The sequence below is a fragment of the Nuphar pumila genome, chromosome 10 (genome assembly GCF_984573655.1).
Source record: "Nuphar pumila chromosome 10, dmNupPumi1.hap1.1, whole genome shotgun sequence".
Classification (NCBI taxonomy): Eukaryota; Viridiplantae; Streptophyta; class Magnoliopsida; order Nymphaeales; family Nymphaeaceae; genus Nuphar; species Nuphar pumila.
In genome coordinates this window covers 10,196,697-10,223,303 of record NC_143258.1, presented here as the reverse complement: position 1 = coordinate 10,223,303, position 26,607 = coordinate 10,196,697, and the positions used below count along the sequence as shown (strand labels likewise).

At 39.2% G+C, this 26,607-nt stretch overlaps 1 protein-coding gene across 1 annotated transcript; it reads left to right on the top strand.

The window, feature by feature from the left end:
* Nucleotides 1-26,607, top strand: LOC149823472 (protein TONNEAU 1a-like). The gene is made up of 8 exons (XM_090018855.1): nucleotides 1-234; nucleotides 13,144-13,276; nucleotides 15,615-15,703; nucleotides 15,820-15,942; nucleotides 25,322-25,464; nucleotides 25,559-25,584; nucleotides 25,664-25,817; nucleotides 26,427-26,607. Exons 1-8 carry the CDS (start codon nucleotides 148-150, stop codon nucleotides 26,482-26,484), a joined length of 813 nt encoding a protein of 270 aa, XP_089874981.1. The 5' UTR covers nucleotides 1-147; the 3' UTR covers nucleotides 26,485-26,607.

Genomic DNA, 26,607 nt, shown 5'->3' with positions numbered 1-26,607 from the left:
GCCCCTTTTTCCAGCACAGAAAGTAGCAGAGATTGATAGAGAGGGAGAAGGAAAGTAGAGAGAGTCATTTCTTTCTCTCTCTGTTAGGGTTGGGGGGTTTTGGGATATTCCGTAGAGTTGGAGGAGGGGGAGCAGCTGATCCAGCTCATGGACGACTACACCAGGGAAATGATGGACCTCAAAACCCTCGTCACTCGCACCCTCGAGAAGAAAGGCGTCCTCGCCAAGATCCGGGTTCGTAGTTCCCTCTCTCCTTCTCCATTTCTTATTCTTTTGTGCAAGCAATTATTGAACAGAAAATCGTGTGTTTAAGTCTGTTGAACCGAGCTACCTCACGTCAATTGGAGAAGTTTTGCGTTTTGTTCGTGCATTTTTGTTTGTTCGAGTTGTATGAAAGAAATAGAGAAGACGATCAAGACCTTCAAGAGTGAGGATCCTGAAAAATCTGCGTTTTAGGGAAAAATGCGATCTGAATTCGTGCTTCGTGAACACAACGATCGTTAATTTCCTGCAATCTGGGTGCCGTTTGTTCGTTCGTTTACTTTGGAAGTGGGGCAGTCTAGCGATCCGCTCTGTCACGCAGTTCTGGAGCCATATGGCGTCGAAGAAGCTCCTCGTGCCCTATTTTGCGTCGGCAAGGTTCTGTGCCAAATACGGTGTGCTAGAATCGAAGAAAGAATAGTATGTTTAGCTGGAAACTCATATCGAGTAGGGAGAGATCAAGTGAATAGTTATACGCCGGAGGAATATAATCTGCAAACGAGTTGTAACATGACCTGTTTGACGCATGTTTTCTCTAGCTGTAATTTTTAGCACTTCATGGTAGAACCTTTTGAGCACAAATTGAGGTACGAGTTAATAAATTCTCGTTATTATTTAACCCCCATCTCGTCCATAATGGCATTTGCAGCAAGTCATGCCTTCTGCGTGTTTTTTCTTACGTGCTTGTTTTTTGTATTTGTGTTAGAGGTCCTTGGATTTAAATGCCATTTGACAGTTTGTTTTGTTAACGAGATGGAGTAGTTTGCTTTGCTTGTTGGATCATGTTTTTCCTTTTTTTATATGTTATATCTCTTTTTTAGGCTGTCCATTATCATATGCAAGGTTGCACTGATTTTCACAAACATCATCATGGATTCTAATGACTTCTTGAGGTTGTTCTTGCTTATTCAATTCTATGTAATGTTGGGTTAAACCACCACGTTGGTGGTGGTTACCCACGATGTGGGTAACGCTTCCCCACATAAATTTTGTTCCTTCTGTTAAATCCATTACCGAATAAAAGGGAAACGGTTGTTAAACCGTTTCCATTCGGTGATTATAAAAGGATTTCATAAGCAACCCATGCGCTGAGTGAAAGTACAGAAATTAGGAGGGAAGAGGTCGACTCACCGTCTGCATAAGGAGGCCTGCGCTTGTGGTGGCTGCAGACCGACTGAGTTGAAGAACGCCCTTCTCCGGCAACATTTTTTGCCCTCCGTCAATGGCCGCCTCAGGTACGCTCTGTTTTCTGTTTGTTATGCAGGGCCATTGCCACAGGGATGCCGATTGTTTGTCGCTTCGCCGGAAAACCCCCAGCCATCCCTATATTGGGTTATGGGCCCACACCACGCTTCCGCTGCGGGGTGTGCTCTGGGTCGACCAGCAAAGCAGGTCACTGTGGGGTGACGCTGCTGCTGGTCACCGGCGCCTGTCCCCGGCAACGGCGACTGCGTCGGTGACTGTCGCCGTTGGGTGACAGACAACAACAAAAAAAAAATACAGAGGTTTCGGGTATTTACCTGAGGCCATTAGGTTGTTGGTCTTTCGCCGAGGAAAGCTGTACCTTTTGACTGACGATTTGCCGGCATCAGATGCCATACGGCGACGGTGACATCCAGGACACTTCGGCGCCATATTCTAGGGCAGTTGGCTGTGTCAGGCGGCATTTTTTGCCGGTGGTGCGTCACCGGAGGGGCTCCCGTGTGCTTCCCTGTCAGAGCTCCTGCGTGGGTCGCCGACAGGCGGCGTGGGTCGCCGACCGGCGACATTGGTCGCCAGCAATGAAAAAGGGGAAAACCCCTTATTTCTGAAAATATTGGGTTTTCTACCCCTTTTTCTTTTTTCTTTAATGACAGGAACCAGATCGGGTCCGGTATTGGGTCGGACTCAGATCCGGTCATTACCGGGTCTGGTCCGGATCTGGTCATTACCGGGTCTGGCCCGGATCCAGATAACCTCGGGTCTGACTCGGATCTGGTTTGTACCGGGTCCGACCCGGATCCGGTCTTAACTGGGTCTGGCCCGGATCCAGATAAACCCGGGTCTAACCCAGATCCGGTTTATACCGGATCCGGTCTTAACCGGGTCTGACCTGGATCCAAATAACCCTGGGTCTGACCCGGATCCGGTCTTAACCGGGTCTGGCCCGGATCCAGATAACCTCGGGTCTGACCCGGATCCGGTCTTAACCGGGTCTGGCCCAGATCCAGATAACCCCGGGTCTGGCCCGGATCCAGATAACCCCGGGTCTAACCTGGATTCGGCTTGTACCGGGTCCGACCCGGATCCAGCCTGTACCGGGTCCGACCCGGATCCGGAGAACCCCGGATCTGACCCGGATCCAGTTTGCAGTCGGGTCTGACCTGGATCCAGGAGGGTCCAGGCACTATTTGGCCTGAACCGGATCAGGGACTGACTCAGCCCCTTTCCAGGACCGGTTCAGAGCCGTTTTTGGCCGGTTCCTTCCAGTTTTTCACCGGTTTCGAGATGCTAAGACCCTGTTTTCTTAAATATAAGAAAATACAGGGATTTTGGCATACGGTTATAGGGTTTTAATGAACTTTTGTTCATATTTGACCCGGTTCATAAGGTTCAGAACCGGTTTGGACCCTTGGATGACCGGTTCGGGGCTGTTTCAGACCGGTTCAGAGTGCTTTAAGACCGGTTCGTAGAACATATGACAGGTTTATTCAGTTTTAGAACCATTTCAAGAGTCATATGTCTAGTCCATTCGATTTACGGACTATTTTAAGATATTATTTTATATATAATATTGGCATTAATGATAGTCAGATAACTTAGTTTATTCATGTCATCAAAGTGACTGAATACACGTATGTTGTCAAAATATTGTACTATCATATGGTTTTAGTCAATATTACTGTTGTACTTATATTCATGAAACGATAGATGACCCAAAGGTAGTTTTATCGTGTTTGGAATTTAAGTAGGGTAGAATAAGGTAAATGTGTTGAGATACATCACACATGTGTATCCAAAGATACCTTGTGTTGATGGTCTATCTTCACAAGAACCTTAGTTTTACCGAATATGGTCGGTAGGCGAAGTGGTTTCGCGTGTCGGAGCTCTTACCAAAGTAGAACTCTGATGACCCCCTTCACTCGCCTGGAAAGAAGCATATTAAGGGCCTTTATTATTTTGCTTTTTTCACTAAAGTTTTAGTCTCGTATGATTGCTTCCTGATACGTGTCTTTTGTCATGCAGTTTCTAGTTCTGTGATTTTAGATGACTCTAGCTCTATACCTTTTTTAGATGGATCCAATTTTAGTGATTGGAAAGAAACTGTTTTATTTGCATTAGGGTATATGGATCTAGATTTGGCCCTAAGGATAGATGAACCCGCTCCCCTCACTGATCAGAGTACTGCTGATCAAAAGATTGCTTTTGAGAAGTGGGAGCGATCGAATAGACTTAGCTTGTTGCTTTTGCAATCTAAAGTAGCTAAGAACATTCGGAGTGCTATCCCACAATGCAGAACAGTGAGAGAATTCATGAATGCCATTGAGGCACAGTTTGTGAGTTCAAACAAGGTCAGAGCCAGTACCCTGATGTCAAAACTGATATCTATGAAATATACTGGAGGGGGAAACATTCGCCAGCACATTTTGGAGATGAGAAACATAGCGTCTCAGCTGAATGACATGAAGCTCACCATCTCTGATTCTTTTCTAGTGCATTTAGTTCTAACGTCCTTACCTTTGGAATACGGACCTTTCAAAATCTTGTACGACACACATAATGATGAATGAACATTTAATGAACTCATGTCCAAGTGTGTTGAAGAAGAAGATAGGATGAAAGGTGAGAAGGTGCAGAGTGCACATATGGCTTCTCATACGTCCAAAGTAGGATCAAGGAAGAATGCATTTAAGAGAAATGCTAGGAAGAAGCCAACTGGGGATAAGTCATCCCAAGATAAGCAATCCAACTCTGCTCCCATAAAGTGCTTCTTTTGCAAGAAGAAGGGACACATAAAGGCAGATTGCATAAAGTACAAAAAGTGGTTGGAAAAGAGAGGTAATTTGTCATTTGTTTCTCATGAATGTAATTTATTACAAATTCCTGAAAATAGCTGGTGGATTGATTCTGGTGCTACTGTTCATATTTCCAACTGTCTACAGCTGTTCCTGAGCAGAAGGGAACCAACAATGCATGAGAAAAACATCTATTCGGGAAACAAGATGCGTTCACATGTGAAGGGTGTTGGAACCTGCAGGATTACTCTGGATACGGGCGTAGTTTTAGATCTTCATGATGTCTTTTATATTTCATCGTATAGTAGAAACTTAATTTCAATTTCAAAGTTGGATAAATTTGGATATTGTTTTAAGTTTGAAAATTTCAAATTGTTCATATTCAGAAATTCAATTGAAATTGGTTCTGCATCAGTTTATGATGGTTTATATAGATTGAATGTGAAGATCCAAACTCAGGAGCCTTTGACTTCTGAATACGCATTGGTTGGAAATAAACGTAGCATGACAGATGATAAATCTTAAGCATCGAAGGTTGGGTCATATCTCTGAAAAGAGAATAAAGAGACTGGTAAATGAAGGGATCTTGCAATCTCTAGATTTTACTGACAATGACCCATGTGTTGATTGCATAAAGGCTAAGCATACAAACACATATAAAGAGGGTGCCAAACACAGTAGTGAGATATTAGAAATAGTCCATACGGATGTATGCGGACCGTTTTCTCCCTGTTACACAGGCGAAAAATATTTCGTCACCTTTATTAATGACTATTCTCGGTATATGTATCTTTACTTGATTTTCAAAAAATCTGATGTTTTTCAGATGTTTAAGAAATTTAAGAAAGAAGTAGAGAAACAAACCGATAAGGTTATTAAAATAGTCAGGTCTGATAGAGGTGACGAATATTATGGTAGGTTTACTGAGATGGGGCAAAGGGAAGGACCATTAGCGCGATTTCTTAAAGAGGAAGGCATTGTGCCTCAATATACCATGCATGGTAGTGCCTATCAGAATGGTGTAGCTGAAAGGAGAAATTGTACGCTTAAAGAAATGGTCAGGGCTATGTTGAATTATTCAACACTTCCCATAAAGTTGTGGGGTGAAGCCTTAAGGACTACTGTGCATATTTTGAATAAGGTTCCTACGAAATCTGTGCCTAAAACTCTTTACGAGTTGTGGATACGTAGGAAACCATCACTGTCTTATATGCACATATGGGGATGTCCTGCAGAGACTAAACTGTATAACCCCCACATTAAAGCCTTTGATCCAAGAACAACCAGTGGATATTTCATTGGTTATCTAGAAAGATCAAAAGGATACAAGTTTTATTGCTCATCTCACTCACCACAGATTGTTGAAACAGATAAGGCTAAATTCCTAGAAGATGGTTCAGTAGGATTAAGTGCACTTCAAAGCATTGGTTTTGAGGAAATACAAGATTCAGTTTCATCACCCGTTAAGGAAAACATCGAAAGATACCACATTGTTATTCCTAATGATTGTGTGGTTGATCATTCGATTGTTAATGCACAAATCCAAAGTGAACCTATTGTGGACAATGCGGAAGAGCACGACCTGGATAACCAGGTTCCATCTGAGCTTGAGGAACGACTTGTTTGGAGATCCACAAGGATTAGGAGATCTGCCATACATCCTGATTATGTGGTGTACCTTAAGGATCCTGGTGATTTCATAGATATGGATGATGACCCGTTGACTTTTATGGAAGCTGTTGAAAGCAAACAATCTTCGCACTGGATTGAAGCCATGAAAAAAGAGTTAGACTCTATGGCTAAAAATCAAGTGTGGGATCTTGTCACGTTACCTAAAGGAGTAAAGCCCGTAGGGTGTAAATGGGTCTTTAAGACCAAGAAAGACTTCAAAGGTAACATAGAGAGACATAAAGCAAGATTGGTTGCTAAAGGATTCACCCAAATGGAGGGCATTGACTATAATGAGACATTCTCTCCTGTCTCAACTAAGGAGTCAATGAGGATTATTCTGGCCCTCGTAGCTCATTATGACTTAGAGCTACATCAGATGGATGTGAAAACAACGTTCCTCAACGGGGATTTGAATGAAGAGGTATACATGGAACAACCTCTTGGTTTCTCTGAAAATGATCGTTTGTTTTATAAGCTTAACAAATCAATATATAGACTTAAACAGGCCTCCCGACAGTGGTATATTAAATTTTCCCAAGTTATTGTGACTTTCGGGTTTACAGAAAACATTATTGATCAATGTATATACCTTAAGGAAAGTGATAGTAAGTTCATTATATTGATGTTGTATGTGGATGACATCTTATTTGCAACCAACGATATAAAGTTGCTTTCAGAGACAAAACAGTTTCTTGCATCACATTTTGATATGAAAGATATGGGTGAGGCAACTTACGTTCTTGGCATTGAGATTCGTCGAGACCGAGCAAAAGGTTTTCTAGGCCTCTCCCAAAGATCCTATATAGAAAAGGTGTTAAAGCGATATGGGATGGAGAATTGTTCTCCTACTTCTACACCCATATCAAAAGGTGACAAGCTGAGCCTAAATGATTGTCTACAGAACGATATTGACAAAGCACAGATGAGTGCTTATCCATATGCATCAGTTGTTGGCAGCTTGCAGTATGCACATACATGTTCTCGACTAGATATTTCTTTTGCAGTAGGGGTACTTGGCAGATTTCAGTCTAATCCAGGTTTACTCCATTGGAAGGCTGCCAAGAAAGTCTTGCGGTATTTGCAAGAGACAAAAGACTATATGTTAACGTATCATAAAGTTGATCACCTCGAGGTCATTGGCTACTCAAACGCGGATTTAGGAGGATGCCTTGATAGTAGAAAGTCTACTACTGGGTACGTCTTCTTACTTGCTGGGGGAGCGATCTCTTGGAGGAGTGGAAAGCAGACGACCACTGCTGCCCACACCATGGAGGCAGAATTCATAGCTTTGTACGAGACTACATCGCAGGCTATATGGTTAAAGAACTTCATATCACAGTTAATGGTAGTCGATTCCATTGAGAAGCCACTGAAGGTCTACTGTGATAATGAAGCTGCAGTGTCCTTTTCGAACAACAACAAAAGTACTACGTCATGCAAGCATATGGAATTGAAGTATTTTGTTGTTAAAGAAAGGACAGAGAATCATTTAGTGCATATTGTCAATATTGGTACCAAAGAGATGATCGCTGATCCTCTTACTAAAGGGCTAGCACCGAGATTATATTCCGAACATGTAATGAGGATGAGATTGTTAAACTCTTTTTGACATATGCATGTAAATAAAGTGATCACTATCAGTTTTTGATTCTCATTATGGTTGTTGTTAATCTCATAAGGATTAGAGATTCAATTAAGGATCTATAGAATAGAATATAAAGGCCATTCTATTCATCAAGTTATTCCCATAAGGTTTTCTGGTTAGAGGGTTTATCGTCAGAACAAGTGGGAGAATGTTGGGTTAAACCACCACGTTGGTGGTGGTTACCCACGATGTGGGTAACGCTTCCCCACATAAATTTTGTTCCTTCCGTTAAACCCATTATCGAATAAAAGGGAAACGGTTGTTAAACCGTTTCCATTCGGTGATTATAAAAGGGTTTCATAAGCAACCCATGCGTTGAGTGAAAATACAGAAATTAGGAGGGAAGAAGTCGACTCACCGTCTGCATAAGGAGGCCTGCACTTGTGGTGGCTGCAGACCGGCTGAGTTGAAGAACGCCCTTCTCCGGCAACATCCTCCGCCCTCCGTCAATGGCCGCCTCAGGTACGCTCTGTTTTCTGTTTGTTATGCAGGGCCATCGCCACAGGGATGCCGATTGTTTGTCGCTTCGCCGGAAAACCCCCAGCCATCCCTACATGTAATGCCCAAATTCGTATCCAACACATGACTGCTCTTGATCCCCAGTTGTTGATGTGCTGATTTTAGGAGGCTGACAAATGAAGAATGACTTATTATGCTGGTCATGAACTCCCTGATTTTGTTCAGCAGTATTAATATGAAAAATATCCCTATAACACATAGCTTCATTAAAAGTAACATGTCTCCTTTGGACAAAACACCTATAACCCTTATCTTGAACAGGCTATCCCACAAAAACACAATTCAGATTTAGGATCAAGTTTCTTTCTATGGGATTGATCAACATGTATGTAACATAAACATCTTAAACTCCTTAGTATTGAGTAATCAGCTTTAGAACCCCACAACAATTGGTACATGGTTTTATTATCAAGCTCATCAGCTGGCAATCTATTTATAAGAAAAGTAGCTGTATGAAATGCCTCCGTCCATAGCCTTTTTGGAACTCCACTAGCAAACATTAACGAGAGACCCACTTCAGTAATATGCCTATATTTTTTTTCAGCTACCCCGTTTTGTTCTGTCTGCACAAGAAAATTGTCTCTCTATTCTATTATCCCTAAGATACTGGGTGAATATGTTGGATGTGTACTCCCCCCCCCCCCCGACACCAAAGGATATCTATACGTTTTCAGAATTGATTTTCCACATGGGATTTAAACTCCTTAAACTTATCAAACACCTCGGATTTGCATTTAAGAAAATAAATCCATGTGAATCTGGATAAGTCATCAACAAACACTACATAATAACATGAACCAAAAAGGGATAAATTAGGGGTTGGCTCTCAAACATCAGTGTGAACAAGATCAAGAATAAAAATACTTCCATTATTACTTGACTAAAAAGGAAGTTTGGTATGTTTTCCCAACTGACAACCATGACACATCAAAGGACCGATACAAAAGTTAATGGACGGAATAAATCCCTTTATACACAATTTATTCAAAGACCCGACTAAACAATGCCCCAAACGATGATGCCACAAATGAACATCTTTGCTATGACTAACAAACCCAAAATGACTGACGACATAAGAAGGAAACTTCTCTGGAAGCAATTGTGAATGATATAAAGTTCTCCTCAACAATCTCCATTAAAAAATGTTGTCCCCGATTGGTCCTTTAAGAAAATATATTTAGGAGTGAATATACATGAAATGCCAAAGTCATCACCCAACTGAGACACCGAAATCATGTTCTTTTACCATTATAGGGATACCAGAAGGGGAGGAGTTTCTAGCATATCCAACATGCGTGATTGACAATCATGAACCATCACCAATAATGAGACCACCCTTTACCACTATAGGGAACAATGGAAAAGAGAGTACCTAAGTTTCTGGTAAGATAATTAGCAGCCCCACTATTCGTGAACCAAGCATGAGCTTTAGATAGTGCATTCATAGACATGTTCTCAAGAGCATGGGTCACATTATTGATGCTGCCAGTATCTTCATTAGAAACTCCTTTACCCTTGATAACCAAAGTTATGCACTCCCAATTTTTCACCGTTGTTCCTTGCACCAAACTTCTCATAACAATATCAGCAAGGTGGTCTCGAACACCACAAATATAGCATGACATAGGGCTATAATTTCCTCCATTAATAATGTTTGACCGATTATAATTATTACCGAAATTCTGATTCGATGTGGGGAGAATACCATTACCCATTATGCTGAAAACCTCCATGATCAGCATAGTTATTATACTTATTGTAACTGCCATAATTTTCGTTCCTTCCTCTTCCACGTCCTCAACCGTTATAATTATTGAAATTATTATAACGGCCACCTCTGCGGCCTCTTCCACCATAGCCAGTGAAATTATTATTGACAACATATAGAACATTACTGGCAGCAGCTTAAATCGAATTAGGATTGTTACTGCACTTGTTTGGAAACATGGATTCATGATGAAGTAACTTTGGGCGCAAATCAACAAAAGTATGATGTGGAGTCTAAGAAGAGGCTACAACAATGAAGGTCTCGTATCCTTCTCCAAGACCACGTAAAGCATACGTCACTTTCTCTGAGTCTTCTACGAGCTTCCCGATCGTGGTCACATAGCCTTTAATCTTTGTTAAGTACTCCAATACGGATTGATCCCCCTTCTTGCACTCGATCAACTCCTTGAGACGCAAAGCATTGGCTCGAGACGGCTGAGCATAGCAATTTTAAAATTCATTCAAAACTTAGTGTGCAGTGGTTTATATCCTGTGATTCATTTTCACCTAGATATAGAGCTTATCTTAGCGCCATTCGCTTATATGTGGAACCTAAATTTTTTGAAGAAGCCAAGAAGAGTGTTGAATGGAGAGAAACTATGGATAATTAACTTAGAGATGTTAGGAAAGCTAAGACATGATAATTTCAAAATCTTCCTAGTGGAAAGAAAGCTATAGGGTATAGATGTGTTTTCAAAGTCAAGACCAAGAGTGATGAATCTCTTGAAAGATACAAAGTCTGCTTAGTTGCCAAGGGATATAGTCAAGAATATGGAATAAATTATGATGAGACATTTGCCCTTGTTGCACGTATGGTCTCTGTTAGATGTTTCATTACCATTGCTTCAACCTATTCTTATAGGCTTATAGCGGTTATTTTTTATTTCAAACTAAACTTGCATTTGAGATTATTGACAGGTTAGGAATTACAGATGATAAAATCTGTGAAACTTCTAAAGTAGCAAGAACAAAGATGAAAATTGATGATGATATTTTTCTAAAAGACCCCACCCCTTACAGGCAACTTGTTGGATCTCAAATGTATATGAGTATCACTAGACTTGATATTTCACATGTTGTTCATATTGTAAGCAAATTCCAACATGCATCTACATTAGTTCATATGAGTACAATTATTTGGATCATCAGATATATAAAGGGATCTTTGAATAAGGGAGTATTTCTATCTTCATCTTCTGGGGTGGTGACCCAAATAATCGTTACTCCAACACTAGATTTTGTGTGTTTCTAGGAGAATAATTAATTTCATGGAGATGCAAGAAACAACAAAAGGTGTCCTTATCATCTACTGAAGCTAAATACCGAGCCATGACAACTACTACCATGGAGATTGTCTGGATTCATCAACTACTAGAAGACATAGGGATTCATGTTCAAGGGCCCACGAAGTTGTGCTGTGATAACAAGAGCGCAATCTATATTGCCAAAAATCACACATTTCATGAGCGCACCAAGCATATCGAGATGGACTGATACTATGATAGAAAAAAATATTTGGAGTTATAGACCTTCTTTATGTAACATCAGAATATCAATTGGCGGACTTCTTCACCAAGGCGTGTTGTTCTCCCAGATTCAACTTTCTCCTTCGCAAACTTTCAATCATTTTGCCCTAAGTTTGAGTGGGGGGTGTTAAATTGTATCTCACACACACACACAAATACACACACACACACACACATATATATATATATATATATATATATATATATATATATATATATATATATATATATAACAAGATATATATACATATATATTTCATATATATGTATATGTAACTAGTTATTTATATATATATAAATATATATACTCTTTCTATTGTAATACCCACTAGGGGTAAATATGTCTTTTCCTCTTTTCACACACTTTTCTTTTCTTTATTTATTTATTCTTTTTCTTTTCTTTTTTGTCTTGTAGCTATGGAGGGGCCCACCTCATAGAAACGTTGGGCCCCTCCAACGTTCACATGAGGGAGCCCCTCCAATGGTCCTCTCTTGTTATAAATAGGGGTCTTCCCCTTTGTAAATCCTTAAGCTTTTAGGAAAAGCTCTTCACTATTCAATAAAGATTATATTTCATTTATATGCCTTTGTGCATTTGTGATCTCTTCTATGTGTTGTGCCTTTGAGCATACTTATTTCAAGTGTTCATCTTGTGCCTTTGTGCACACATTACATATTAAGCATTTAGTGTTTTTGTACACTTTGTCTCTTTGAAGACATTTTCACAATATGAACCTCTTATTTGTAGATGGACACTTTTCTTCACTTGGTTTATGCTCTCTCTCTACATCTTTCATTAGAAATGGATTGAAGATCTTTGGCTCTTTGTGCTCACTTTAGTGTCATGTATACTGTGGATTAGCAGTGCCACTTTCAGGTGTTGACCCTATTCTCTCCAAGTTGATAATTACTGAAAGATTTTAGTGCACATGCAAAATTCTAGTCATGCCACACATAAATGTGTCTCCCTATTGTTTTTAAAATTAGGATGATGTGCCAACTGGCTGATGTGTGATTGAGGAGACATACAAAAAGGGTTGTCTTGTTAATGAGTTGAACATCCGTGTGTGTACATTTGTTGGAATCTCATCTGGAGCATCAAATTCAGAGGGGGAGGACCTAGAAAAATGAACAGGGAAAGGGATCAGGTTGAGTTACAAATTGTGCTACTTAGCATTTGGATTTTGTTACTATTTTTCCATGGTGATAAGCTGCAAGAATGTGTTCTATGGTATGGTTCTATTTGTAGTGGTTGCAATAGAAGATGAAATTTCTATTAGCATTCACAAATTATTTTCAATTCTATGTCGTCTTCATCAGGCCTTCTAGTTCTGTTTCCTACCGGAATGCATATGGATTTAAGGGAACTGTATGTGAGCAGATATATAAGCTGGTAGTGCTAATATATATATACTTGATATTTTTTATTATGGGTGGTGAAATCTGCTGAGGTGAATGCCAATAAGTGAAAAACAGTGACTTAGTCAAACCATCTAATCTATGTAATTACAAGAAATTTAAAAGGATCCCATTCTAGCTGCTAGTTAAAAATTCTTGTATATTTAGCCCATTCTTCAATTTATTTTTAGTATATTTGATGTGCTTTGGTCCATTTTCATTAACACGAGTTTCTTTTTGTGGCCATTTAATTGGACAAAAGTACACTACCTTGATAAATGTGTAGATCCATCACATCTTGAGTGATGAATCTCAGGTTGAAAATTTCACTTGTAAAAAGATGGACTTTATTTTTTGTTAGGCTGAGCTTAGAGCAAGTGTGTTTGAGGCCATAGAAGAGGAGGATCTGGCGATTGAAAATGAGGATGGTGGACCACCTGCCTTGCTTGGCAGCTGCAATGACCGAGCTAAGCAACTACATGCTTCTCCATCAGGTTCTTTTTCCATCCAATCAGATGGTTGTTATCTGATTTTAACATTTCCTCAATGATTTCACTTCTCCATAGCTGCTATGCATATTCTTTTAAACTTTTGGATGCTATCATCTTCTTTTCTTTTTTGAGGAAAACCGAGGAAAATGTTCTTGTTATTAAATCAGAACGACGAGGGACCATCCAAACAGAGCATGCGAAGATCATGTGTAAAAAGGAAATATTATGAGTTCTGCACGATTTATTTATTCTGGCCCAATCTTGGAAAGCCAATCCAGCTCATATCAGTTTTCTTCGAAATCTCTCTTGTATACAAGTGCATGGAGACTTGGATTCTCTTGTGAATGATGAGTGGACTTGTTTCTTTACCATGAAACAGCTGTTGGTTTCTTTCCAACTGGGCTTACAACATCTCCAAATGCAAGTACATTTTTTCCCCTTCCTCCTTGCCCACTTTGCCAATATTACTTGTTGCAGGTCTAAGATTGTCATCCTTTGCATTTTCCATTCTGGCCAGGGAAGGCACAATTTTTTGAAATAAAGAGTATCTCCAGAATAAATGCAGACATGTTTCTTCAACCATCTTGCAAAGCTTGCACATACTTGCATGCAGAAAACCTCTTCATTTAAGATTGTGATGTGTTGTTACCTCATCAAGGGCAACCAACCAAGGGTAGACTGTAGCTCTCTTGGATAGGCAGGAATCCCCAAAGTGCATTTTTTGGTAGTAAGTCCATACCTGGGCTAATAGTGTGCAAAGAGCTCTTGATGCTAAAATTACCTTCTTTATTGCAATTTCAGGTAATTTTCTCATCTTTTTTTTTCTCAAGATTTGCATCAGTCTATTCTTCTTTATGATTGGTTGGATTAATACCTCCTCAAATTCATGTGCCATCTGCCATTCTCGATAAAACATTCAGCTACAGTGCTGTCCTTTTCTCTAGTGAGAGAAAATATTGTAAACTCATCAGCCAATACCCCCACATCTGAGCCAGTTGTCCTTCCACAATCTGACCTTGGTGCCTGCCTTTGTTTCCATGCCAATCTTTGCCTTGAATTTGTCGAAGACCATAATCCACCCATTCCAAATCCCAGATTCTCTTCTTCAGTTAGGTCTTTCTGTTCACTGGCAAGGGGGTCCTTGTAAAGAGTATTTATTAACAACTAATCAGATCCATCATTTATGTTCTTCCTTATCATCCACCACCATTTGATGAGGACTCGTTAAGGTGTCATGGTTTCTTGTGCCAATACCACCTAATAGTGTGGGAAGTGAGACCTGCTTTTCTGTTTGTGGTTGCCTTGATAACAAGTAGCACCGTTAAACCATGCCGTATGGGCGACTTGCAATTACTCATCTATACACGACATACCATCACAACACTCATTGTCGCCCTTTTTTTTCATCAATGTGGTGTGGTAAACACCCATGTACACATCGCATCCCATACACATACATCACCACATCCATACATAACTTACCATTGTAACACCCATTGTCTATACTGTATGGCCGATTTGCGATTACTCATCCATACACGGCATACCATCGCAACACCCATTGTTGCCTTTTTTTCATCAATATGGTGTGGTAAACAAACAATGTACACCGCATCCCACACACATACATCATCATACATGTGTAGATCACCACATCACCATCCAGGTATTCATCACCGCCCACACACAAACGCGACCCACATCTCATCCCACATCCCACATGCATACATCACCATACATGTACAAACCACCACATCTCATCATCCATGTATAACCCACCTACACTTGAAGCCCATCCCACACCCATATAGATCACCACATCACCATGCTACATGACCACAACCACCCACACAAAACGTTGGGTCCGACAATAGAAACCACCTACCAAAACATAACCACGACATGTACCACCCCCATCTTAAACCCCTTGATTTGTCCCACAACAGAAGGTGTCTGTCGTAACGAAGTCACGACACGTATGAGCCCCAACCTTAAAAACCGCAAACCGGTTAGACGACAAAACAAAGGGCTCATTACAACAACAACTATGCCTTCATCCCAAAAAAATGGGGTCGGCGATATGAACCAAAAAAGAAAATCATTTCGGGTCTTCCACATGAATCCAACAAAGGGCTCATTAAACACCAAAAAAGCTTCACACACGGGGGGTCTCATTCCGCCTTAGTAGTATTGTTAGATTCTGCTTAAATTCAGATCTGGTCTTAAACCTGCCATGATCTGGCTCATACTTATTATCTGTTCGCAACCCAATATGGCTTCAGGATGAGGAGTAATTGCTTTTTCTCTGGCATTCTAAGCGAATTTCACTTATAACATTCAGGAAGGCTGTTAACAGCATTGGTTTGTGAATACTTGGAGTGGGCTCAGCTAGGTCATACTTTGAAAGTTTATTTGCCAGAATGTAATTTGGTGAGTTTGTGAGATTTCTTATTCAGTTTCCATGTAGACTTGAAAGTGTATTGCTTATACTTTATTCCTTTTGTTTCTTGTATTTTATGTTTGTTGATTGAGTTTTTCTCTTTCAGCCAAAGGACTTCTGGAAGGCTGAATTGAGGGACAAGTTTGGTAGCAGGAGTGAACATGATTCAAGGAATGGAGAACATGGACCTTTGCTTTTGGATGTTCTTGAAGGATTCTTAAAGCATGAGGTTTTGCACTTTCCATTCCCAGTTTGTTATGCTAGTTTGCACCATAGTTTAAAAACTCGCCGGGTCAACCCAGTGACTCGGTTGACTCAGCCCGGATCGCCTAGTCACTGGGTCAAAAAACTGGTTGAACTTGGTTTTTACAAAACTCGCTGAGTCATGGGCGAGTCATGCATATATATACATATATAATATATTATATATATAATTACATATATTATATGAAATATAATATAAATATTACGTATATTATATATAAAAATATGGTTATACACTATGACACAAGGATTCGACCATCCGGGTGCCTCACCCGCGTCGACTCTACGCGGGTGTGGCACCTGGTGCTGTCAAACTGACCCTAGGTGCGGTCAACGTACCTAGGGTCTTAAGTGTCCAATTTTTTGAATTAAAAAAAATTGCCCGATGAAATAGGCTGGGAGGGAGATTAGGGCAAAAACATTTTGCCCCCTCCTCCCAACCCCGACACTTCCTCTTCTCCGTCTCCAACCCAGCAACGCCAAGGCGATCAGTCCAACATGGCGATTCCAGCACATCGAGGAGGTATGCCTCCATTCTCTCTCTCTCTCTTAATCTCTCTCCCCTCGTCTCTCTCGCTCTTCTCGGCTAAACCCCTGCCCACCCTCTCTCGCTCTTCTCGGCTTCTTGCTCCAGTGCAGTTCTTGAAAGACGAACATCAAACCTAAAATGTGCACCATGAGCTTCATCAATGATTATTGGAATGCCCTGTGCATGACATAGTGATGTCACTCTTATGAAATAGATTTTGAAAGATTTTTTTTTGATAAAAAGGTTTTATTCAAGCTAAACACCAAATAATAAAAACCGACTCACACTAGGGTGAGATCCAGGTCAAACTCAAGGAACCGAGTGAAAATACTTTGTATTCCATACAAACACACCTTTATTGCCTTTAATAAAAATAAAAATTAAGTAAAAATATAATACACAAGCGCGTATCAACTTATTACAATGTGGCGAGCAGAAAGTAAATTTAATACAACACCGAATGTGGCCTATGGCCTTAATTAACTAAAAATTAAAAATAAAGAAAATAAAAAAATGGAGAAGCCGCCTCTGCTTAAGCACGAGAATCAAAATCCTTGCAGACTCCACTTGTTTATCCAATTAAGCGCTGGGCAACCTGTCAGTGGCAGTCACCTGCGAAAAGCAAACACAAAAACACTTGCATGGCTAGGTTAGTTCACAAAATCACAGAAATAAAAAAAAATAAAAAGAATGAGAAAGTTACAATCTCTAAACACAGATCCCAAAAGAAGCACTGGGATCTGGTCTGGTACAAAGTGTTCCCTGTACCAAGACACAACACGATGGATGGGATTCGGTACGATTCTCAAAATCTGTCCTACGCGATTTCACAATTTTCTGTCAGAAGAGGTTTCTGAAAATCGACAGAACAGACTAGTAAATCGGGTCGGTTCCTGCTAAAAATTTGCAGGAATGTTTCTGACACAATCAGGAACCTAACCCAATTTATGGAATTAGAAAATTCCTTGCGAAACTCCCGAAATGAACAAAAGAACAGAAAAAAATTCAGACATGACAGAAAAATGCATATTCTGGACAGCTTTGCGTATTCTAGACAACTTCGCGTATTCTGCAGTGACAGTCCATTAGTTGGGATCAGAACTAGACAAAAATTTTCAGGATGAAAATAGACTTGTCCAGTGATCTGACCTACTTTACGGATTCGAATTTGGAGTTTGGAAGCTCCAGATTTACGAAAAACAAAAACAATAAAATAACAAGAAAAAAATGAGAATGAACTACACGAAAATCTATATTACGAGTACTTTTCGCTAAACCAGAAAATTAATTTGAATTAATCAAATAAATAAAATATGAAACTAGCTAATTTAGATCCTAAATGAATAAGCCAGATAACAAAAAAAAAATTTAAAACATTAAATCTAAACTAAAACTGAAAACACACACTAAAAAGAAATGATGATCCATGGCTCGGATTGGCCAATGTCCAACCCGAGCCTAGATCGGTCCTTGGATCATCATTTTTTTTCTTGGTGCGTGTTTTCTGTTTTAGTTTAGATTTAATGTTTTAATTTTTTTTGTGTTATTTGACTTATTCATTTAGGATCTAAATTAGCTAGTTTCATATTTTATTTATTTGATTAATTCAAATTAATTTTCTGGTTTAGTGAAAAGTACTCGTAATATAGATTTTCGTGTAGTTCATTCTCATTTTTTTCTTGTTATTTTATTGTTTTTGTTTTTCGTAAATCTGGAGCTTCCAAACTCCAAATTCGAATCCGTAAAGTAGGTCAGATCACTGGACAAGTCTATTTTCATCCTGAAAATTTTTGTCTAGTTCTGATCCCAACTGATGGACTGTCACTGCAGAATACGCGAAGCTGTCCAGAATATACGTTTTTCTGTCATGTCTGATTTTTTTTTTGTTCTTTTGTTCATTTCGGGAGTTTCGTAAGGAATTTCTAATTCCATAAATTGGGTTGGGTTCCTGATTGTGTCAGGAACATTCCTGCAAATTTTTAGCAGGATCTGACCCGATTTACTAGTCTGTTTTATCGATTTTCAGAAACCTATCATGATAGGGAATTGTGAAATCGCGTAGGACAGATTTCGAGAATCGTACTTCGTTTGATTTCCTGTCTGCGAATCTCATCCATCGTGTCGTGTCTTGGTACAAGGGACACTTTGTACCAAACCAGATCCCAATCAAAAAAGAAAAGAGGAAAGAGAGCGTTCTTCACCTCGTTCTATGTGCAGCAGCACCTCCGGCCTGGATCCCACATAGATCCTGCAGAAGAGAAAAAGAAAGGAGGAAGAAAAAGAGGAGAAAAGAAGAAAATTGAAAAGAAGAGAGGAGGGTGGCATGGAGAAGAGAGAGAGAGGAAAGAGGGTTGCGTGAATTGAAGGTTTCAAGACCCTTTTCACGCAGCCCTTGAGTTTTTATAATAGTAAATTAGGTTTTACCAAAAATTACAAAGTTAGTCCGAAACAAAAAAATATTTCAAAATATTACTTAAACTATATTTTAATTTACAGAAAGGGGTTGGCGCCAACTAAGGGGGGGGGGTGTTTGGATATTTTTCACTTGGATCTGGATTCAATGCATGCTAATCATGTTTAGAATGGATCCATGATCCATTTGGCATGATTTGGACCGGATTAGGAACCGATTTGCCTCGAAGTTCGCTCCCAAAATCGTAAAACGGCCATAACTTGGTCGTTTTAACTCCGAATTGCATGAAATTTGAATTGTAGCTCCGTGATACCTGAAACAACATAAACATGGGGTTTAACACAGTAAAAGGCACACATAAATGTATGCATTTTATGATAATCATGAATGCATTATCACATAGATCAGTGATTTCCGCAGATTCCATGGTAGGTAGGTAAGGTGACCAAAACTACACCTACTTCTTTACCTTCTTCATTCAACTCATCAATTGCCTTCCCATGTGCTTTGATCCCACCAGAAATATCCCACAAGGAATTATACTTTGGAATTATGTACTTAGGCAAAGAGCCAGATAAAACCACGCCCGATATTGCTGATATATGGGAATTCCTAGGATGAACAAGTGTTTTCCCTGGTGAACATGTAGCCATGATCGAGGCTTGAACCCCACGTCGTTCCTCCCACAAGAAACCATGTCTCTGCTGCTCCAAACAGTTCTGTAGCTTGCTTCTGGTCATCGAGGATAACACCTTCTGGAGAGAACAAATTATGAAGCTCAGGTAGCTCAGGCAAATCATAGAAGGCCTCTTGCCAATAAGTTGAGCCAGTACGGATGGTGCAGCCCTGCCCCTGTTGTGTCCTGGAAAGTGAAATCCAGCAGCATTGCACCTGGCAGAAGCCTCTAATGCACTGACCAGTGGTGCATTGCTGTCTACACGAAACTGTGTAGAACTGGAGATTTTACTATTGGAATTGGGACTCTCCTGGATTTCCAATGAGCTCAGTTCCTTTGTTTGCTGGTGATCCCCAATGTTCCCCTATCAAACATAGACTGAAAATCTCAGAATACTTACAAAAATTCAGTATCTTCAACTCGGTATCCTAATACAAGATCTAAAGGTATAAGAATTGTCTTTTGGAGATCTCATGTGGAAGGAAACTGGGTTTTCCTACCATGATAAAAAAGTTAAGATCAGAAACACCAAGAAACCAATAAGATCAGAAAGACCATGAAATTGATGCCTGTTGGGAAAAGGAACTCAAACCCAACAATGAAAATTAATCAGCACAAAAGCTCAACAAACTTATGAATCAGTTGCAACTTAAACTTCAAACACAACCTATATGCTCAAATAACCCAATTTTGATTGAACTTCAGTGTTCATTCAAAATCGTGCATTCGAATTTCACATTTGAGCTCAAAGTTATAATATATTCAGCAACTGTGCAAACTTCAAAATTAAATTTTGAGCTCTACAGTGTCGTTAACGTATGATTCTCTTGCAAATCATGCCTTGATTTAATTGTGGTTAGTTTTTATGATAAGAATATAATTGTAGATTGTTAATTTTATTTATTTCATGCATGATGATGAATTGATTTGATGATATTATGATAGTTGTTTTTTATTTCATTAGTGTTACTGTAACCAATGTCCGCACTTGTGGAGGGGTGACAACCAATTTTCCGATAACGGTTGGGTTACATCAAGGATCTGCTTTAAGCCCTTTTCTATTTGCGATAGTGATGGATGAGCTTACGAGATCAATTCAAGAAAATGTACCGTGGTGTATGTTGTTTGCTGATGATATTGTTTTGATTGATGAGTCTAGAGCTGGGGTTAATGCTAAGTTAGAATTATGGAGACAAACATTGGAAGCTAGAGGTTTTAAGTTGAGTAAGAGTAAGACTGAATATATGGAATGTCGGTTTAGTAAGCAACGAAGTAGTGATGGGAGTGTAGTGAAGCTTGGTGAGCAAGAAATACCGGTGAATGATTATTTCAAATATTTGGGATCCATCATTCAAAAGTATGGAGAAATTGATGGAGATGTAAATCATAGGATAAAGGTTGGGTGGATGAAATGGAAAAGTGCAACTGGAGTGCTGTGCGATCGTAGAATGCCATTGCGGTTGAAGGGAAAGTTTTATAGGACGACTATTAGGCCCGCTTTACTATATGGTACGGAATGTTGGGCTGCCAAGAGACATCATATTCAAAAAATGAGTGTAGCTGAGATGCGGATGCTTAGATGGATGTGTGGAAATACAATAAAAGATAAGATTCAGAACGAGGAGATACGTAAGAAGGTAGGTGTTGCACCCATTGAAAATAAGATGCGAGAGAATCGTTTACGGTGGTTTGGACATATTCGGCGAAGGCCTAATGATGCTCCAGTTAGAAGGTTGGAGAAATGGGAAAATATATTAGTTAAAAGAGGTCGGGGTAGGCCTAGGAACACTTGGATGGAGATGATAGGAAAGGATATGAATGCTTTGAACCTCACCGAGGACATGGCATTGGATAGAAATGATTGGAGGAAAAGGATTCATGTGGAAGACCCAAAATGAATTTCTTTTTTTGGTTCATATCGCTGATCCCAATTGTTTTGGGATGAAGGCGTAGTTGTTGTTGTTGTTGTTGTAGTGTTACTGTTAATTGTTAATATATATATATATATATATATACCCTCCTGCACCCCGCTCCCAAGTTTTTTTAAAGTGGCTCATCGCCGCACCCGCACCTGTGTGACTTAGGTTATACATGTATTAATAAAATTATACATTAAATATATTATAAAAAATATCATATAATGCATATTGTATATAATATATTGGTTAAGTATTATAAAATATAGATAGTATATACATATTTATATATTTTATATAAAATATAAAGTTAACATGACCCAACTGAGTCACCGAGTTGACCCGGACGAGTCATTCAAGGACGAGCCGGGTTTTAAAACCATGTTTGTACTGGTACCTTTGTGACTGTGGCAATACGAGGGATAGGATCCAACTTCTAAGAGTTGAAACATTTGATTATAAGTTACTTTTATTCGAACATAAGTGATTACATGATCATGTTTCTTATCCTGTAATCATACATCTAATGCAATGGTTATATACTCTAAACAAAATGGTGTTCCTTTTCTAACTGATCATGAATTCCTTCTTAAGTAGCCACTTTTAGTTGTCAAACCCAAAGATGGAGTTGAATATGATCAAATTGACCGTGACAGTAGTCTACTTGAGCTTGTCTTTTCCTTGTAGTAGAAATAGGATTCAACTACCCTGTTGTGGTGGCTGAACTGCTGCTCCAACATTTCACAAGAGTGTGCCTGGTGAAAGGACGAGGCATAGCCCTTTTTACCTAATCTTCATGCTCTGACATCCATTGGCTGGTTTTCTGCTTCTCCATGGAAAACTTTTTTCTTGTGCAAGCAATACCCATGGACTGCTGCTTGAGAACTGATAACCTTCTCCATGGTTGTGTGCTTGTAATAATGGATTTTGAACTATAGAAAGGCCTGTTGAAAAACCTCCCTTTGTTTTGTCATTAAATGGTTTTCAGTACTGGTGAGTCTACACTGTCTTGGATGACCACTACTACCATCATGGAACCTTGTTGCTATGAGCTGCTTGCTTCCCTACCAAGGGCTGCTTGAAATGAGCCACCACAGAGTTGCTGGCGGCTTTGGCTCACAGAGGAGGTTGTCTGGCTTCATTTAATTGCTTGTTGGCTTCAGAGTTCAATCTGTCCAACCCATAACATGGACTATACAGATCTTTTGTGGGAACCAACAGGTTCCCGTTAAAGGGATGATCTGTTGCCTCCATACCTCCCAAACAGGTACCATGGACCATGAAGATCATTTATGGGGGGGAATTCAAGGTAACTGGTTAACTCATTTTGAAGTTAGCTTGCTACTTCCTTTTAGGTCTTGGGTTAGCCCCCTTTGCTTAAGACCAAGAAGCTTTTGGAGTATTGCACACTCCCGTAAAGCTAAATTCCTCCTATGGAAAGTGAGTCCAGCCCACCTCTTATGCATGGCATCATGAGTACAAGGTACCAACCTAGATATCAAATGCATTCATTCTGAAAGGGGTCTGAACTTTCGGCAACTGCTCCTTAGATTGCAGAGCAGCTTGCTTTGTACCCGGAGGGCTGTGATTCTAAGTTTCTAACTACACTTTCTCTTTTTGGTGTCTTTGGCTAGGGCTGTCAACACATTGGGCATAGCCCAGACGAAGGTGTCTTTTAGTCTAGATGTAACTTTAAGGTGCTTATACTGGGTGTGAGTCTCGACCTGATGAGATTAGCTAAGGTGGATCTGGGTCTGATTTAATATCTACCAAATTCAGGCTAGTCAATTAGCATCTTTGTCCTCATATTTTAAGGTTATCCCACTTTGTTCTGATTATCACAATAGATTATGAGATTAACCTAGGATTAACATAAAATTACAATATTAAAAAGAAACACATTCAAAATTCTGACAGTACAGATGTGATCTATATGCTTGTTTTTATAGGAATCACTTCTTGGAGCACTTGATTCCAATGCATATATAGGTTTTTATAATGTTTAAAAAATCAACTGTCTACAACTTTCATAAATCTTCGAGGCTCCAAATACCATTTTTTTCATCCAAAATGCATGACTAGTAAATAAATCATGCTGAACACATCTATGGGGTTGAAATTTAAAAAAACACACCAGAAATCCAATAGCATGTTTCATTTAGCACTGTGCCCATTTCTCTCTCTCTCTATATACACATATAAGGAAAATATATAGTGGCTCTGTACCATGATACCATATGGTGACACACACTCTTGTTTGCATAGATTTAACCACCATTGGTAAATTTAACTGTACAGATGTGTTAAGCATGGTTTATTTACTATGTTAGAAGGTTTTATCATGTTTAATACACCATAAGATTTTATTTTTGAGAAGGTGAAAATCAATAGCTCACAATTCATTAAAATAAGGGTGGTTTAAAAATGATCTAAAATATCATATTTGAGTCAACTTTAACACATGAAAATAATAAATAGAACATGCTAAACATGATCAAAGGATTAGATTTTGCTGTTGGAGGTTAGATCTATGTAAATCAAGTGTACCATAAGCTATGGTGGCACAGTACCACTACAGAAGTGCCCATATATATATATATATACACACACACTCTTAAAAATTGAACTTTTTTACAATACTTTCTGATCAAATGATCCTTTTTAAAATCTCTTGAGATGCCCTTGCTAATATATTTTCAATAGTGGCATTTTTAACATAGTTTAGATCCCTGATCAGATCTGTCTTGGATAAGTTCCCAAACTAGATCATGTATCTCTATTGATAAGCTTATGGTCGGGTCTGAATCAAGTCAGGTCGCTGGCTACCAAATAACTGCGCTTCATATAACTGTCATGTGGCACTTTTTGTGGTGTTGGTGGTGGCATCTTGTGTTAAAATGTACCTCCCAAAAATCTCTGTTGTAAGTATAAATATATATACTTATATACATAGAGATACATATACATATATATTATATGTATATGTATCTCTCTATATATAAATATATATATTTATATATTTTACTTTATTTTACCCAAAAAGGGTATTCTTGTAATTTCCTTTCTTGCGCATATTCCATTTGGAATATGTTGTAATTTTTCATCTTTATTTTTCTGTATTTCTTTTTATTTTTTATTCTTTTTGCTTTTTCATAAAAGGTGCATTGGGGGTCCCCCAATAGAGTCGTTGGGGGCTCCCCAACGACTCCTTTGGGAGCCCCTTTGCACCTTCTCCTTCTTGTATAAATAGGGGTGTTCCCCCTTTGTTTTTCCTAAGCTTGAGAGTCTCAAGCATTTGCATCTTTTATAAAATACATGCATTATTGCATGTTTGTTATTATTACGCTTTTTGCGTATTTTGTTCAAGTGTTGTGAGAGTGTCTTCGTACACTTCTTTTATAAAGTATTTATGCTTGTATGCGTATTGTCTATTCATAGACATTTTCACATTTTGTTGGTAGCATATTTGTATTAGCAGAATGATGGACCTGTCTAGATGCATGTGATCTCTCTCTCTCTCTCTCTCTCTCTCTCTCACACACACACACACACACACACACACACACACATTAAACTGCGACTTGACCAAGTTTTACGTGGTTTTGCTAGTTCCCTAATCCATTCTTTTGGTTGACCCAGTAAATTGATTCAGGTGAACTGCGATGAGTCAACCTGCTGGTTTTAAAACAATGATTTTTGGTTAAAAAGTCTTCTCTAATGGAAATGATGGCTAAAATTTTACGGGATTTTTTGCTCATGTTTTTTTTTCCTTTTTCAAATTTATTTCTTGTTGCATTTATTGAACTGCAGGTTACTCAAGTATCTTCTCAAGCACGGGGAAATGTGAGAAGATTGCCTGGCTCAGAGACAGAGTCATTAACTGCTATTGAGTTGAGGGCCATGCGAAGACCCACTTCTACATCCATTGTTGGAGGCATACCTCCATTAGGGAGGTATTATTTCCATTTATAATCAAAATATTCTTATAATTACCCCCTTTCCTCGTGTGTGTTTGAATTTAACATTATGTTTTGAATGACTTAACAGGCACATTCCTCTCTCACAATCATCTGGTAATGTTGAAAGAATTTTGTTAATGTTGCAATTAACTTGCCATTTTTTTTCCATCCCTAAAACTTGTGCGTCTTTCAGACAGAAGACCAAGCTCGTCTATGACTGGATTTAGGAAAGATGATTACAATTGGAGATATGATAATGATGAGCTCTCAGAGGATGTGATTCGAGCTTCAAATGCTTTAGAAAATATTCAGCTGGACAGAAAACCACGGAATTTGACATCTTGGAGGTAGGTGTTAACTGCTGGAAACTTCACTTCTTGCCAGTTGTTTATTATGATGTCTTAGCCTATAGCTGGGTGCGGTACAGTTGGTCCAAGTTATTACCTTCAAGACCCTTCCTGGATATCCAGGTCCAGTTCTGACTGTGAAATAGTGAACAGGGTTTTCCAAATTTTCTTTGTGAAAGGGCTGAGCCTGATTCATGTACAGAGATTCGGATGCCCAAACTGGATCCAAGACTGGGTCAGAGTGGGTTTGGAATCTACCTTGCATGACCTGATAACCTCCTGCAACTCATTACGCAGGCCCATTTTCTGTATTATTGGACAGGTTCAGGTTTCTTAGTCTGTTTCGTCAGAAAGATTGATCCTAAAATTGGTTGTCTTTGGGAAGAGTAGAACTTTGGTATTTATACAAAATTTTCTGTTTTCCTTTCATCGATCAACATGCACTATTTATTTGTTGTGATGATCACTGCACACTATCATGTGATGATCATTTTTGAAGCCTAAAGTGCTGCTGCTCTTGTTGGAACTTGAACTTCTATGTGATGCTTGTGTGAATCTTTTGCTTTACACTTGATTGAAAAGTTATGAAGACAGAGTGTCTGATTGCAGGCATTCTGCGGATGGGATCTCTGAAGACGATGTTCATCCAGATCGGGATCGCCTCTGATAACTCACTTCTGTGTGTAGTTGACCTTGATGCCTTTTCTTTTTCATGATACATGAGTCCTTGATCTATGTTTTTGTTATCTTTGTTGCACTTCCCTGTGATAATTCTCTTTTCCTTTGATTT